Source organism: Cardiocondyla obscurior, linkage group LG10 (genome assembly GCF_019399895.1).
Source record: "Cardiocondyla obscurior isolate alpha-2009 linkage group LG10, Cobs3.1, whole genome shotgun sequence".
NCBI classification, from domain to species: Eukaryota; Metazoa; Arthropoda; class Insecta; order Hymenoptera; family Formicidae; genus Cardiocondyla; species Cardiocondyla obscurior.
In genome coordinates this window covers 6,079,758-6,097,942 of record NC_091873.1, presented here as the reverse complement: position 1 = coordinate 6,097,942, position 18,185 = coordinate 6,079,758, and the positions used below count along the sequence as shown (strand labels likewise).

The following is an 18,185-nucleotide window of genomic DNA, read 5'->3' as shown; positions in this document are numbered from 1 at the left end:
ATGCGTAAACTTGTTGTCGGATCGCACTATTTGGCAGTATGGCGTAAAGCTCGAGATGAAATTTCATCGTGTATCGCGTGGGGAAAGGGTGAGGCCGGAGGAGAGTGCCGGCCAGACGGCGATCGATCCGTACCTCGCGGAGATGGAGAGTGGACGTAGGACGAGTAATACGAGTTATTAAATTGCCAGAGTCATTAACCTAAATGTCATAATCACATTGTATCGCCCGGGCAATAAAACTGAAAAACTGGGAAGAACTAGCACTTAATCAAGCACATCCGTTTGTTACCATAATTGTAACTTTTACCGCCTAGACCTCTCACGGCGTTCTTGCCCCCCTCCCTCCCCCCCGTAACATTGCCGCCCGTAAATTAAAATAATTGCCAGTCTTTTGCGTCGATATTGCTACTCACGTTTTTAGTTACCATTCCTCGTCGCTCGCCGCTTTAATTTAGCTTAATTTAATTTAATATCGTTGTACAGTGATTTAATTCTCGGTGAAAACAAATGTAACGTTAAAACGGAGGCGTTATTAAAATAATGCAAAAGCCAACGACGTAATAGAGGACGAAAAGCATCGCCTGGCTGACAATAGCGTTTAGAATATTACTCGGTTGGACTAATAAAAGCACGAAAATGTTAATGACTTTCGGAATCTGTTAGAATGACTTTCGCGTAACTTTTTAACGACGCTTTAAAATGCAGTGCGGGGCTTTCTCGTCATAATCCATCTATAGCGTTTCACGCGTAATGTAATGAAGAGGTACTGAAACACGTCTCCGACAAACACGGATCAGGTACGCTGACGGTAAAGGATTATTTTAATACTGTTTCTTGTACCTTTCACTGTCCTTTGTTCTCTCTTTCACAACGTTCTTTAGCTCTCCCTTTTTCCTCTCTAATTTCTTTCTCGGGATATTTATAAAATATTTCGAAAAAGTGCAGTACTTCAGACGCCACCATTCTACTTTTTATCACGTCTTACTGTTTGTTGAATTATCTTTTTTTTTTTATATCTCTTAGATAATTTTAGAATTCTATAAACGCTATTGTCTGCATTTTTTAATTTTGTTTAATTAAATAATTATTTTTAATCGAATCGATTTTGCCCGCGTTAAAATAATTCTGGACAATTTCAGAAACGCCACTTTTAGTTACATTTATTTTTATTTCTCATTATCGTGCGCTATGTTCCTCCGATAAGATCGCGATTTTTAGTCCGTCTCCGATAACAGATTATTACCCTCGCCCACCGCGAAAGCAACAAAAGCCAGAGCCGATCGTCGTGGCGTCGTCGGTCGATCACGAAGGAAATCCAAATCTCCGCGCCTCTGCAATTCAATGACACTTGGTCGATTGGCTCATTCCGCGAATCGCGATTCTCTCTCGAGTGTCTCATTGAATCGTCGTCGTAAATGACTCCGGCGCATTATTATATTATCCTCAATCGTTGGCGCGCCGTTTCCGCGCTCGGTTCCCCCTTTTACTTTCTACCGTAAAGATTGTCTTAAAGGAGTTTCCACGTAAGGTAAATATAATTTTTCTTCGCGGCCCTCTTATTTTTCCGTCCCTTTTTTTTTTCCTTTTTTTTTTTCCCCGGGCGACCGGCACTTACTTCGAAGCCACCCCTCGCCGGCAGCCTCTCGCGTACCGGGGAGGATGATTGCGATGAGCAGCCGAGCGGACGAAGTCAGAGACTCGAGCGATTTAACATTGTTTTAACATCGATACGATACCGTGGCCGCGGGAATCCGCTTACCCGCCGGCACTGTAAACCGTATCAATTCAATTTCATGCGAACTCTTTCGAGAACACTTCGCTCGCCGCCCCAGTACTCCGGACGTTTATGTTAGCCGTAGACTCCACCCGCGTTTTTTTTCCTATTTTTTTTTTTCGTTTCTTTTTATCCCGAGATCCCGACTCTTGCGGTCGCACTAATGCAATACAAGTAGTACGATTGTACTATAATCGCAAAGTTATTCCCGTATTTCTCCGATTCCCAATCAAATTTCGTCAAGTACTACGATAACGTTACCGTACATTTAGCAAAACGTGACATTTACGTTATAAAATGACGCGAGACCGACTTTCTCGTATTAACAAAAGGAAACAAAAAATTTTTTACATCGCTCGTATTAGACGCACGATTCTATAAATAAAGCGTGGACATTCTAAATCTATTTGACGGAGCAATATACTTGATTAAATTTATAATATACTTATTATAATAGAACGAACGCGCGCGCGTGCTCAGGGCTTTGATTTAATACTTTTATCAAATTCGCCACGCACCGGTGCATACCGGTCTTTGGTGTCAGGCTGCGTCCGCAGTTTCTCTTCTTATTAACACGTGAGCGCTTTGATTTATACGCCGCCGAGCAGTCAGGTGGACGGTGTCCACGCTCGATCGATTTTAACGTCGTTTCGCCGGCGGTGCCGGCGCGCTGATCACCGCACCCCGGGAGGGATAAATCCACGACGCTCGAAGGGACAGCCGGGGCCTTTTTTAGTCGCGCTTTACGGCGCGAGCCAAAGGGCCGTGAAGGGCTTCCCGTATCCCCGGGAGGGACCGTTTGATCTGCTACAACGGATAATTCGCCCGCCGACGCGTTTCACGTCACGCGAGGTGCGAGGCGGCGCGCGTGCTTTGTCGTCGCCGCATGAGCGGCCTTTTTACACCGTCCGTCGCCGGACGATTCACGTTTCGCGGTGCGCGAGCGAACGAATGCGGGAGAACGAACGCGAGAGCACACAAAGAACGGAATCGGGCGCGCGAATGGAAGAATGCGACGAAAAACGGGTGAATTTAACCCTACCGCGCGGCCGGGATTAAAACGGACCCCCTTTTCTCTCTCTCTCTCTCGCAACCCCGTCTCGTTCGCGCTCACTCGGCTGCCACTTCCGTTGAATTAACCAGTCAAAATCTGCGCATTGTGAGGATTCTAAAGTTTCTATCAGCCGTTCCTGCACGACTTTTCGACGAACGCGCGAAACCATGGCACCACCACCCTCCCTTTGCGCCGAGAATTAAAAAGTGCGCCAGCGTCTCCCCTTTCTGTGACCAATTAATCGTCAAATTAATACGTGACGCGTTTATCGGGTCTCAATTTTTTTTAATTGTTTTTTTTTTAGTTTTTTTTTATTTTATTTTATTACTCTTTATTACACATTCTGAGGCTACACACTTTCGCCGTTAAAGTATTAAAATCACGCGAATGCTTCTTAATCTGACCAAGCGGGTGGGGGGCGTTGAACGAACGTTGAATGAACAATTTGCTTCAATGAATACGAACGGCGGCAGAAACAAGTTGGTCATTCATGTTCGTTTTGCTTTTGGATGCGGCTTTAGATAAAGCACACACGTATAATACGCAATCCATATACTTCCGCCGAAATACGCAAGAAGCGTAATTCGTCCAACGTGCCTTGTTAAGCCACTTCGCCACCGCGACGAAGTTACGTCGTTTTGCGAAACGTACCTACGTACCGTATAAGCTTGCAGGACACATTCGACGATAATGAAGAGCGATCGTGGTGATGTATCAACCGCGATTACGGTCTTATATCCAACGCACGAAAACGGATGAGACAAGCTGATCCACTTATTTCGCAAGTAGGCGCGGGAATGAGTGAAATCACATGTCACGTTGTCTCTTAACATCAAATTTCTTTTCCAATTACCTTACTTAAGTTATTATATACTTGCACAGAAAAATTGAAAGTTACGATTCACGCGAGGACTTTACCTTTGTCACCCGTATACGCAAAAGTTTGATTTAGCGCGGCGAGAAAATATATTGAATAAAATTTTGATATTATTTTTACGAAATGTATAACTAATTCGTTAACAACGACGTTAAAAAATTACGTGAAAAAGCTAAACACAGAAAAAAAAAAAAAAAGAAAAAGTTTGTTTTTTTTTCAGCTTTCCCATTCTTTTAAATTTTAATTATTTTAAAAGTATTTTATTCATATTATTTTCACCAAATTATATAGATTCATTAACTAGTTTAATAAAATTTCTGCAACAATTATTAAATGTTGTTTTAAACATTATCAGTATAAAATGTCAGTTAAAATTCACTGAAAATTATTAATCACAGACATTGTGTACAAACGGTGTTTTTCACTCGGCAGTGGCGCATTCGTGCAAAGTAATAAGTCACAAATATATTGCCAAAAAAAAAAAAAAAAGAAAAACAAAATTAAAACAAATTGGAATAGCCATTTAAATGTAATTATTTTTTAATCAAAGCATTTGAACGAATCGTTTTGAAGATTTTTATGTAATATTGTAATAATGAATATTAACACCAGTCGAAACAAGTGGGTTAACTTGTTTTTTTTGCACGTGCGTTCGCCTTTGTTGTCAATAGCACGTATTATATATAGTTTCATCCAATAATTATGTGATTTGCGATAAACATGCAAATTTCTCAATAAGATCAAAAATTATTTAATACCGTAATAGACATTGCATGTAAATCGGAGCATTAGTGCTTACGTAAGAAGTGGTATAACAGGTAGTAATATTACGTAAGAAGCGTAATCGGCACGATCTATTTATCTCAATAAAGTAACGTAATTTTTATTTCCCATTCGTCGATTATTCTCGGCGGTGCATTAAACTGATATTAATATTACGGAAAAATTCGTAACGTTACGTCGCATATTGATAGTTTTAAATGGCGGGTAAACTGCGAAGTAATTTAACTTTCGCAATTAGTGAAAATTGTCACGTTATTTAATTAATTTTTTATTCCATCATTGAAATTATAATGATATTTCCTGGGATATGATGAGGCATTTCGCGCTCATGTCATTACGTAATTATACGTTATTTATATGAAAATTAATAATAAACGACTTTAATAGGACAAAAGTTCTAAATTGATTTTAAATGTAATGCAATGTCGTGAAAAGATATTAATATTGCACGATATTTCGTGTCTTGTTGGAAAATATTTTTACACGGCGTACAAGCCCGCGGAAATAACCTTTTCACAAGCGTACACTTATGCATACAAGTCGCGTACGCAGCTGCAATTTAATAATAATACTCTCCTGAAAAAGTATATAATTTTTTAGTTTTGTGGAGCAGTGCCATTAGCAAAAACGTTTTGCCACATGCCAAAGTATGTATTCTCTCTAACGTGTTCTTTTCGGAGAATTCCATTTTTCCTCTTCTCTCAATGCCTCATTCATGTTCTTTTTTTCTTCGTCTCTTTTCTCCCTTGTTTTTTTATTTATTTATTTATTTTTTTTTTATTTTTAAACGCGAAAATTTTGTGCCACGTGCATTTTTTTTTATCCCGAAGTACGCGGCGAGACGACAGAGCTCAAACGAGGAGCAAAAATCGCACGTTGGAAACTTAGAAGCTCATTTACAATAATGTGAAAAATAATCAGACGATACTGAACTGACGCATACTTGCATTACGTAAGCATTAATGAGAGGAGGCGCGAACGTGTTTCGTTCTACTATTTGCCGGCAGCCTATATCCGATTGCGATTCGCAAGGTCAGGGAAAAACGGCTTCCTCAATACCTGTCAGATAGGCGCGGGAGGGAAAAAAATAAAAGAAAAAAAAACCAAGAAAAAAAAAAAAACTCGCGTGTTTACTCACCGGTATACATGAACGCGCGCCGGTGTTATCGATTGGCGAAGATCGCCGGCCGCGACGGCCAAAGCGGTCGCCATTACCGGGATTGCGGGCGTCGCATTAGGTAAGATCCAGCCTGTACACATTCTCATTCGGATAATGCACCGCTAAGTGGATGCCCCGTGTGTGTTGCGACTCGTGGCCTATCAATCTTGATCTCAGCTTATACGTGGGGCCGTACTCGCGATACAACGCACACTATCGAAGGATCTCTCGGATCTCCCTCTTCCTCCCTCTCCCCCCTCCTCCCTCTCCCTCCGCCGTCTCCTCCGTACGTACATATATTTATGTGTAGATGTACATACCTGTCAGCCGCATGTGTGGAGGTGCACACGTGTGTAGACGCGCTCGGTAGCACGGATACACACGCGTGCCACTAATGCACACACTTGAGCTCAACGGTACACCCTTAACAGGGCAAGGTGCCGGTACGTATGGATATATATCAGCAGATATGTACATAGAACAGCCCAACAGGGTCAAGTCATACTGATGGCTCATAAGATCATGGTATATGGAATGTACGAGGTCAATGGACAACGTTTACATCCAGTTTCGCTCAATCTCGTATCACTCGTCCTTATTATGCTCATTACGATCACTTATTGTTCGGTAATTTGCAATCATCCAGACAATTTATGAAACATACATTTTATTTCTTTCTCTCTCTCTCTTTCTCTTTTTTTTTTATTATTATTTTTTTCCTTGCTGTTTTAACATTTTCACGCTTTTTCACTTTACATTTACAAAGGATTATTTTATTAAAGTTATAATTATTATAAGATACATTTTTAAAATACTGGATTTATTAGAGATAATTATTATAAAACAAGCTTCGTTCTACTTACTAAATGCTTACATCTCTCTCTTGTTTTTTTTTTATTTTTATATTCGACTCGTACAGTTTCAACGTCGTAAAAATTGGCGTTGCGGAATAATATCGATACGTATTCTCACCTTTCCTTGTACAGAAATATGAGATAGTTACTGTCGTATTGAAATATTAAATCTAATCATGCTCAAATCCGTATTTGTGTACCCGGGGCACACATGTTCGGACTAATACATCACGCGAGAGGGTATCGCCGGATAAACAGTTATATGCGCATATAGGCAAATGCACTCTCACATAATTGTAAATATACATGCGTATGACCGATACGCGCGCGTACGGACGTACCGTTCGGGAGGGAAACGCCAATAAGCGCATTCAAGGCATGTCGTTCGGCGTACACGTCCTACCAATGTTCCGTCATATACCGAGGCTGACGAGCCACCGTCAACATAGCAAAAACCAAAGATGGTCATACGAGGGGATCGCGCGGACAGTTTACGGCGAGATGGGGCCGATTTCAGGGGAACGTTGCATTTTTTATTCCCCAAGTACGGCGGGTGTTTCTGTATGAAGATAAGCTGGCCGAAAAATTTATAAGCCACTTCGTCGTTAGCACTAAAGTCTCCTCAATCTTTCACGCGAATAAAACGAACAATTTAACGTGGCGTTTTACACGCCCGCAGGAAAATGTGCTTTAGCAGTATTTATTAATAACTTTCTCGGGAATATTTATGCGGTGAGGTCGAAATAGTTAAACGACGTTAATCGTAATTGTGCGGTAGCGTAGGGAAATTAAGTTAAATAATTACTTGCGCTGAATTTTACTTTTATAAATTACGCGACGTTCGATGCGAAAGTAATATTTAATAACGCGCGATGGGAGATATTTGCCGATTTTTCAAAGGGTAGAGTTTTAAGACAGGATTAAGAAGTGCCAACGAATTCCCGTTGCAAACGTGTTTTTAATGAGAACTCAACTTGCCCGATCTAACGTACGAATCTCGTCGTATACGGTATCGCTACTAAACGATTCTCTTTACAGAGTTGGAGCTTTACGATCAAACAAGACCAATGATTTTCCCTCGCGTCGTTTTCCCTCCCTAGTGCTTTCATCAACTTGAAATGCGATTTAACGCCCATTATCGATGTTGCAGTTTTGTAACTTTGCGCGAAAACACATGGAATAAATAATAAAATACAAAACAGTTCTTTGATCTAAAAGTTTAATAGAAAAAAAAAAATTGTGCTAATTGGATTTTAAATGGGTTTTAAGTACGCAAATAATTATAATTGTAAATACTTAGAAGCGTATATGAACACTAAATGTTTCGGAAACTTCATTCAGTTACCTGAGAAAACGCGGAATTAAATTTAACAGTAGTATACCGTACAACAAAGTATATACTATACATATATCGTTATTAACAAACATTTATTAAATTGTTAAAGGCAGTTATATTTAATTTTTATCTCTCTCTCTTTTTTTATACTAACTTAGTCACAAAAGTATTTAATTTTTCTTTGTCACTTTTGTTATCTTACTATCTACGCTAAAATTAAAAGTATGCAAACTATTGCATATATATATACACATACATATTTTCTGCATATGAAAATATAACGATGCTAATTAAGTTAGGCATTGATACAAATCTCAAGCAAAATCATTAAAATGTCCTTTCTTATTCAAACTTTTTAAATAATTTATTATTTCTAATTTTATATTCAAAATATATTTTTCGTCACCTGGTTTTCTACGTTAATATTCTACATTAATGCACGCTGATAGGCAGATATGGCGCCGGCAGCTAGCGAACGTGACTTTAACCTCGTGCACGTTGAGTTTCACATGTACCCCCATGTATGTACCGCGCCGGCCGGATTGCCGATGACTGATTTCTCCCCGTTCTCTCATCCCCTGCCTCTGCCGCCTAGGGTTACGTACGAAAACGCCATATCTACTTTTCGATACGCACTTGCATATGCATCGTATCACAATTAGTTAATTCGTCCGTCTAATTGTAAATGCGTACACATAAATTATAACAATTGCGCGCGTTTTAAAAATGAACACCGGACTATAAGTTACAATTTAAACAGGAACGAAAATATCTTTTTTTAATCTTTTTTTTAATTGTTCTCGAGCGTTGATATCAATGAAATTGAGCCAAGACTTATTTCGCGTGTTAGATATGCGCTGTAAAAAGTGGACTTAACGATCTTTGGATTGTTTATAATGCCACGCCTGTTTGCGTTTTTATTCAACTTGTCTAGACATCCCGTCACTCTTTATCTCGCAATTCCAATTGTATCTCTTCCAGTGTTTTGCCTTCGGTCTCGGGTACAAATAAGTAAATTAATACCCATATAAGAAACGTTATCGCGGTGAACGTCCATAATGGTGCAAACGTGCCATATAACTCTTGCGTGACCTACAAACAATACAAATGGTGCCTGCTGTTATATTATGTCACATAATATTAATAATAGAAGAACGAAAAAAAATAGAGTCGCGTAAGGTTGAAAAAATTATTTCCCATTATATTTTAACCGTATAACGCGCCATTTAATTTATTAGAGGAATGCAATATATACGCGTTTGTAATAAGAAAGCTTTTAAATAATCGATACGGCTATTTAATATTAAAATTGCAAATCTAATATTCCGTATAAAATAAGAAATATTCCGTATCTTTCCAGATCTTTTTAATAGGCAATAAGATACCGATCGCTTATTAAAATGATGTAATTTGCATATTTATAGAGGTCGTAACGTAATATTTTATAACATTATTAAAAGCAAAGAGATCCTCCTTTTCGGCCGTCAGGACTACTAACCGATGTTATATCGTACAGTGCTGTATAATACTATTACGAAGCAAAGAATCCTTTTTGGTTAAACCTCTTAACTGATCGTTGCTGCCGATAACCCGCTTACCGCGCTCCCGTTCGCGAAAACAAAATTGATTCTTACACAGACGTCAACGTACCTGATAAAACTTGACAATGGCCGATGTGCTTATAGCGTAATAGAGAGCATTGAGCATCGCGGCGGGTACTTTGACCTCGACGCCGAAGATCTCCCCGATATACGCCAGCGGTATCGGATTAAGGCCGAGTCCAAAGCCGAGAACGTAAATCACGACGAAAACCGTAGGCACCCACTTGAAGTGGGAGACGTCGTAGCCGCTAGACTGTAGCTCGAAGAAAATAGATATCGTCGTAAGCGATACCACGCAAATCGGCGCGGCGATCAGCAGCAGTAGCCTCTTACCCGCGAATCGCACCACCGACACGCAGGTGATGCCGGCGAGTACGATGGCGACGCCCGTCATAATTATGCTGGCATTGATCGAGATCTCGAAGCCGGCCTCGTCGAATATGTACGACTGGTAGGCGAGCACCGGCGACGCGCCGGTCAATGTCAGCCCGCTCAATAATATCAGGGCGATACGGAATGCCCTTCTGTTCTGCGCCTTAGTAAAGCACTCCTTGAACATCTCTCTGAGAGTCATTTTGCCGCACTTGTCCTCGGTTTCCACGATTCTTTTGATCTCCTCGAGCTCTGCCTCGACGTTCTCTTTACCCAGTGCCCACTGTAGAGTTTTCTCCGCGGGTCCGAGTCTATTCTTCCGCGTGAGGAACACCGAGCTTTCGGGCAGCCACATGAAAGTCAGTAGAAAAAACACCGGCGCGCACACGCTTATCATCGCCATTGTAAATCGACTGATCCAAAGACCGATCGCGTAGATGAGCAGCATCCCGATGTTGAGTAGAACGGCCATTAAAGTACCTAAAGGTCTTGCCTTGTTCAATGATGCTTTTATGAATTATTAACTAATCGCGAGCAAAACCGTTTAAATGCGATGCATCGACATACGCGCCACTTAATCTGTAGCTGTAATTGTAATCACGTATATTAAACGTAAAATATGTAAATTATATAAAAATAATTAATATTTCTTTTCAAAACGCGAAATAATGTCGACGTATTTAAAGTTAACGAATAAATATCTAACGTTTACGTAGAAAACAATGAATATTAATATTAAAAAAATTAATATTAAAGTCAGGATAAAAATTTAATTAAGCGCCGGGTATTCGATGACGCATTTAAAACAGCTGATACCACACCTAAGGGACCTCTGGTCCGCTTGCTGCTGATTTCGCCGAGATACATCGGCATTACGGCGTACGTTATGCCACATCCGATGCCGGCTAGTATCCGTCCAACGTATATGAACGGCACAGACGTAGATAGTCCGATGAAAATCCACGAGAGAATCTTCGGTGCCGTAGTGACTAGTAGGGTTCCCTTACGTCCGATATTGTCCATCAGTATGAAAGGCACTAGCGAACCAATGCCAACTCCCACATACATGAGGTTTACGATCCAAGCAATCTCGTCGGATGTCACTTTTAAAGGGTCCTCGCCGTTGAACTTTGGTATAGTCGGCGTGCTCCATCCTTCATGGAGGCCGCAATCGATGATTAAAATGCTGCCTAGGAAGCGATTACACCGTAAGAGTTTTCCCCCGGATATCATTCATAACGGATTAAGTTTCAAATATCGGCGCCGTTCCCTCTGAATACTTACATACGAAGCCAATCAATATTTGCCGCAATATGCCGCGGTCCATTATGCTCAATTACGTGAACGATTAAAATTTATTTCGTCCAGCCTGCGCGTATTTTCCTTGAGGTCGAAAACGCTGAAACGTCGCGGAAGGTTTTACGCGTGTTTCGAAAAATACGAAATTCCATCTTTGGTTATCGTCGCGATCGCGAAAGCGGCGCGGACGCGCGCGGGTTAGGTTCATCTTTCTAATCTGGCTACACGGCCGACCTCCGAGCCAAACGGAGATAACGGAGATAAAGCCAACGAGGGCACTAACTAGATTCCGCGCCACATATCTCTCGAGTAAGGGTGCGATACGGTCACACGTGTAAACTGGCTACGTCTGCACGCATGACCGCTGCCCGCCGCGGTCGGAGAGCACTTGCTCTTGCTTTGTGGTACGCGACGCGATGCCTCCCAAAGCGACAGTTTATGGGCCACCATACAATACGCCTATTAAGTGACGGGGGAGGGTCGAACCAAGCGCGATCCTTAACATGAATTTATTGCCTTGAAAATCATACACACTTTGACTCGGCGCGAATAAAGTGACACAAGCTTTGAAAATTTCAGTCGCAAATAGTTACTAACAAAGCGTCCCGAACTGTAGTTTTGTGTACGCCTGTTATACTTAATTACTGAACTTATCACCTGTAATTTTCTCAATTGTTGCTTTACTACTGTCGTTTTCTAAATAACTGTGTTGTATATTTATCTACTTTTTTTTTTTTTATTTTTTTATATAAAAACATTTTTTATATATTTTTTTCTTTTTTCTTTTAATTATGTGATTATTAGATTTTAAAACAAAAATCTTTAAACAATTGTAATTGACATACGACAGAACATTCACTTTTAAATTTTTACTTAATACATTTTATATAATTTATCAATGCCTGATTATTCAGAAATAATTATATAGGAAGACAGCGATTAAAGCAATTTAAAAAATGACAGGCGATAGGTACAATGTAAATGAACAGGTATATGTAAAACTACAATTGCAGATTTTGCAATAACGTTTACAATTAAACTTACGACTGTGTACCGTTTTATTCGTGCCTTGCACTACCATTTTCGACAGTACGTATCAGAAAATATTTTTACGCTCTTAAAATAGAACCGGCAACTCCAACAGTACTCATTATAACAATTAAAATTGCATTGCATTGTTTTTCGCGTGCAAAAAACATTGTATTCCATGAAACAGTTTGTCCTTCTACGTTTCATAACGACTAGAAAACGCTAACACGTTGACAATGTTCACCGCGCAACTGCATAACGATAATTAAAAAGATTTATTGCTCTAATAATACACGGATCGCGACTGCGGCGATAGCGCGTGATATTCGGTTCTCGTAAAAGCGGACTATGGGAAAAAGGCTTTAGTTATTCGAGCCGGCGTACGAAGAACCGTGCGAAAAGAGCATTTAACTTGACCAAATGATCAAGTGATATTTAGAATCACTTCTGAGAATCTCTAGTCTGGTTCTGGTACCTGATTTTCTCCGAAACCTTCATAAAACCGGTCAAATTCTCAAAACCAGTTAGTTTACGTCCTTTTGTTTTGCTCAAACTGGTTGCCGAAACGATCAGAACGCACCAGAGTCGTTGCATCGGCGGTTTTATGCCGCGACGTTTCCCATCGTCCGGCCACTTATCATCAACGAGGTGCAAGAAGGAAAGGCCCACGCTTACTACCCCAAGGTCGCCACGTTCGCGGAGGTGCACGATATCTCATCTCGGCTGTATAGTCGATGAACGGTTAATCGTAGCCTCCTAGGACGAGCGGTCCCATCGGTTTGCGATAAATTATAATTATTTTCGCTGAATACGTTTTGTTTTTCATTAACGTAAGGCAATAATTGATTTATTAAACAGAATGCTTGAAATTATAAATTATAAATAAGGGTGTTATTATTTTCAGAAACTAAAATCACGCGTACATTAATTTTTTTTTTTTTTTAATTTAATTTTATATTTAAATTAATTAATTAATTAAAGTGTTAATTTTTATTCCGAAGGCAATGAAAATAATTATAATATTAAAAATTGAAAAACAACAAATGACCCTTTATACTCTCGTTAGGGAAAAATATTTTTAAAAATATAGATAAAACAATTAGTCGAATTCTATTGGAAAAGTAGTTATTAATATATGATCATTTTTTAATTAATTTAAAGCAATCGATATTATCTATTGTGTTAATTAAGCTGTTGCTATATCGTTATGTTTTATTAGTCTCGTAGCGAATATAATAAATCATTACGCTTATGCGGTTGCGCGCTTTCGTTAACGCGAAGCTCAAACGAACGACGACCCTATTAATTGACAGATATACATAAGAGTCATTATGCAAACACGCATATTTTATCTCAATCACGTCGTTACACCTGATTTAACAATGACACGCCATTATCACTGCGAGGATTTAATTCGCCTTGATCAGCGAGCTATTACTTAATCACGGAAGATAGTTGACGTAATTGGAAATTACTCGATCATGCCATTCGATGGATATTAAACGGAGAGTGGCATCCGAATCATAATTTTTGCTCACGATTCAAACAAAGAACCTCGAGATCACAGTAATATTAATTACGTGTTGTTTACTTCCGTAAACATTCTAAATCTTTGATGCTAATTCTTAACACCATATTTAGAGATAATCCGCGAGGAAAATTTTTTTAATCCTAGTTGTCTGGCGGTTAATACTTATTACAATTTTTTTTTTTTTAATAGCCGCATTTGAACTGCGCATACATGCATACGAATAATGCATAAATAATTAAATCGTATCTTATCACGTTTCAAAGATGGAATTTCGAAGTGAAAATTTTTTCGTGAGGAAAAGTGAATTAATCGGAGAAATTTTTTTATTGTTGCTTCTTTTCTTTTCTTTTCTTTTTTTTTAATAACAAATTACTTCTGCTTTGTACCTATTTTTAATTATCTCACAATAGCACTAACAACGGGAAGTTTCAAAGTTCCTTCCGTTTTTATTTTTTTAAATTATGAATTTCGAGCGATATATTTCACGGACTGGATTTCGTTTCGGATTAATCCTCTAATTTCCTCGAAATGCACGGAGCACCCAGCGAAAGTGTGCTCGCCGAAATAATTATATCGAGAGTTCACTTTGATAAAGCACCTGTCACTACCACGATAGTCGAGAACGAGACGCCGAGATCTCGACGCGCGTCGACGACAACGACGTCGTTGTCATTCTGAAAGACGCCGGAAAGGAAACTGAGCCTGACTCTGATACGCAGGCACGTCAGCGCGATTTTAATCGAATCCCCCTCCCCCTCCCGCACGACAATGTGGGCCGTAACCGCTAATTACTTTCCCGTGTTATTTCTCGCGCGCGCAAGGCTTTTTCTGTATAGTTTTTCATATCGCACTTCCGTTCTATCGGTTAGCCGCCTTGCGCCGGGCGTTGCGGAGCACGTATGCTCACGTATCGCGGGCTTTCGAAAATTGCTCCGGCCCCGACGGTCCGTGATTTTTTTTTTCTTTTCCCCCCTCTTACTACTTCGGCGGACGACGATTTAGCCGCCAAACGGCAGGAATGCCTGGCAAAACTGATACCGCTCGCTATTAATTCGTTATTATTGACTCTGCCGGGTTTAACTTTAGGATAAACGCAATAACACGCGCGTTTCCTCTCCCACATGTAAACATTTGTTAATTGAAAGCGAGAACGCAATCTATAAACGTTTATCCTATGGCTGTGTCATGTTTATTCAATACCTTATCTGAGTGAATACCAAGCGAGAAATGCAAATTGCATATTTTTATTCCAGTCATTATGTCACCGTCGGCGATTTTCGCTGTTTAATCGAGGAAATCTTAAGAAGGATAAACGTGAATGGAATTACGAAATTATTTCTTGAAAGTACAAAAAAAAAAATATAAAAATTATTCACATTGGGTTTCAACCTCGGGAGACAAAAAAGAAGGAAAAGAAAAGAAAAGAAAAAATTTAAAATAAAAAAAAAACGCGAAGCCTTGTTCGGGAAAAAGTCATTTCCATCCTTGAGCAACGTCATGCCAGGTTGCGGGTTAATTTTACGTTTAATGTGGATAACATTGAAGTGCCGGGAATTTTTCTAACATATATATTATCGAGCGCCCGTAAGTTTTCTGCGTCTGAAATTCCAGAAATAATTCGTGGATGCCGTCTCTAAATGTCAGCGGTATTAACTTTCGCCGGGACACCGACGGTTTGACGTAGCCGAGTTTTAAAGGCATTAAGTAGAAGCCTAGCGTAAACATTTAATATCGCCGGCAAGTAAATCTCGCGGAGCCGCAATTTTACCGAACTTTCTCTGGATCGCTCGCGCAATCGGTTCTAGTTGAATGCGAACGGCCGACCTGGCCGATTCATTTTACTGGCGCAACGGCGCAATTGAGGAAACATCTGACGTGTCTTAACTTCGAAGTTACATCAGTGATGCTCCGACGCGAGCAACATCGCGTGTCAGATTGATTTAAGGGCGTCATTGTCGTTATGCCACGTGATTCCCGGCCGCGTATACGCTGAGAATACTGAGAAACTGCGCGCAGTTTTTCAAAGCACGTGGCATTCTTGTGTTCATCTCGACTTGATAATTTACCTCTTCTTGTCGCAATCTGCATGGTCTTCGCATATTAATATTCCTGCGCGTTTCAATCGCCTGACGTGTCAATTACGCGACGTGACGTGTCTTTAAATATTAAAAAGCGGTTTTATTATTTAAAACACCTTTTTATCACTAAGGTCAAGATCTATGAAAGTTAATTGGCTAATTTGTTCAAGGAATACGCGTTACAATAGAGACGCATATTACTTAGTCAATGAATATTTAAATATTTCCTACGCATCTGCGGCGTTTAGATTTTTAATCGCGATCATATCTAATAACCGTTTATTATAAATTTTATTTGCAGTAGTTTAATTTTTAAACATATTAAAAATAATATAAATTATCTTTTCAAATTTTTATCTCTCGTTTTGTTACGCGGTTATAATTTGCGAGAACCATGCGGTGTACATTAGATGAGTCGATATTTAAGTAATTCTTTTTTTTTTTTAATTACGCATTTTATAATTCACATGATACTTTTTTTGCAAATTATATCGCGTTATTAACTCAGATACGCAAAGTATTATCCGCGAGGTATCAACCTGAGAAAGATCGGGATAAGTGAGATAAAGAAAAGGAGAGAAAAAAATTTGATAAAAAAGTAAAAAAAGAAGGGAGAAACTAGTTATGAAATCCAGATGATTCTCCGAATACTCGTCATCTTGCTCCTTTCCTCGTACCTGCTTTAATCGGGAAACGGCATGGTTAAACTACGTCAGATAGCGACAACTGGAACGGGCGGGATGAGATGAGGGCGGGAGGTGGGAAGGAAAGAGGTCGTTCAGCGCGCGGAGACAGCACGATAGTCCCTAAAGTATATTTGCATTTGCATTCGGTAATTAAACTCCCTCCGTTTCCGCGATACTAGACTACCTCAAGCTCGTTCTTATCGGAGTTTGTCGAAGAAGAGCAATTGGTCGGCTCGAGGAATTCCAAATGGCTTTCTCGTGCCCGAGGCACGTGACCAAGTTATAACGGGCCGGAAGTCAGGCGAGATACAAAACTGTCTAGCAATCCGCGGTGATTAATCGTTTCGTTCAGTCAAAGTTACTTCCACGTTCCATTAATTAAGTAATTAAACCGCTGTCGCTTCGCCTCCAGCATCAAGATTGACGTGAGATTTCGTACGAAACAGATCGGGGAAGAGATTCTTGTTACAATTTGCGCTAGTTACCGCTCCGCTGCCGTTTCGAGTTACGTGAGCAAAGCGCATTCGGGAAATCCGAGCTGATCACGGCGATGCCGACAATTTTCGTCAGGCTCTTAGAATCGAATGTGCTCTGCGCCGAAGTATTATAGCATGACAAATAGTAGCATCGCGGAACGGCGTTTCTTTAAAACGGCGAACTTGCCGAGCCAACGATTCAAATGGTACCGACCGACGTACTTCGAATTAATAGCAATTGTATTTTGCTGGAATGTTACGTATATAAATTAAACAAAAAGGAAAAGATGAAAAAGTAAAAGAGACAAAAATTTTATTCGCAACCACGTGCAATTTGTCTTTCGCGTGACCGTAATACGTTTCGCTACTTTTGTCTCGAACGCGTGCGTCGGTGTAGGTTTAATATTTTTTTCCCACGCGATTACTGATATATAAATATCGTTACGTAAAGATTAAAAGGAATTAAGTGATCATTATTGCAGCTGCATAAAAATTGTAAAACAATAGTATCCGTAAGTTTGTTTCAAGTGCCTACACTTTTTTTTATTTCGCGTTTTAAACTGCGAGCAGCAGATATTAAAGTACGAATAATTACAATTCCTCGAGTCAGCCGAGAACCATTTTATTTTAAGAAAAGAAACTGTGGAGGAAGTAAGCAATATATATAAGTAAAGTTAATTAGACGTAACATATTCATGATGTAATTCACTTTCAAGTAGAAATATGCCGCGAGAAGGCATGGACCGTGACCATATTTCATAATATGCATTATTCCGCTTACATGATTTCAGTCCAAAACTTTAATTCGCGTATCGTCTCGGAGTTTATTTTAGACCCGCTGGAACTTCTATCGAAATTTTGGAAAAATAGTCTCACGTATAATTTCATGTATCGTGCCATACAACAAATATTTGCGAACAATCAAAATGCATGCATGTATAAAATACAACATTAAAATATACACGTGGCAAACATACACATGTCTAAACATGCATATCAAACAGAATTTAGAATTTTATTTTGAAATTTAAAAGTGAATCGCGGTAACCGCAGACTTAACGAAAGCAATAATTCTTTTCCTTTCTCTACGGAATTAATTGGCCGGGAACTCTGATTGTATCGCGCTTCCAGCATTTGCCTTACAAGCTCATATACATACATATATATATATATCTTCACGTAGATATACAAAAGATACGCTATACCGGGCCGAATACGTAAGGTTTTTATTCCGCACAGAAGTCGGGGAATCCACTCGATATCCCCCACGTCTACG

The 18,185-nt window shown here is 39.7% G+C and overlaps 2 protein-coding genes across 9 annotated transcripts in view; both read right to left on the bottom strand.

Moving 5' to 3' along the window:
* The window catches only part of Glurib (Glutamate receptor IB), a 212,217-nt gene that overhangs the window by 46,524 nt on the left and 147,508 nt on the right, over positions 1 to 18,185 (bottom strand). The window lies entirely within an intron of this gene.
* Positions 353 to 18,185, bottom strand: LOC139106279 (facilitated trehalose transporter Tret1). 2 transcript variants are annotated; one of them, XM_070662905.1, is made up of 5 exons: positions 14,056 to 18,185; positions 11,095 to 11,209; positions 10,632 to 11,000; positions 9,488 to 10,290; positions 353 to 8,929 (listed from the first exon to the last, which is right to left on the bottom strand). In XM_070662905.1, the coding sequence occupies exons 2-5, from the start codon at positions 11,135 to 11,137 to the stop codon at positions 8,780 to 8,782; spliced, it is 1,365 nt and encodes a 454-aa protein (XP_070519006.1). In that variant the 5' UTR covers positions 11,138 to 11,209; positions 14,056 to 18,185; the 3' UTR covers positions 353 to 8,779. The 2 variants fall into 2 exon arrangements, with proteins under 2 accessions (XP_070519006.1, XP_070519005.1); XM_070662904.1 differs by having other exon boundaries at positions 11,095 to 18,185.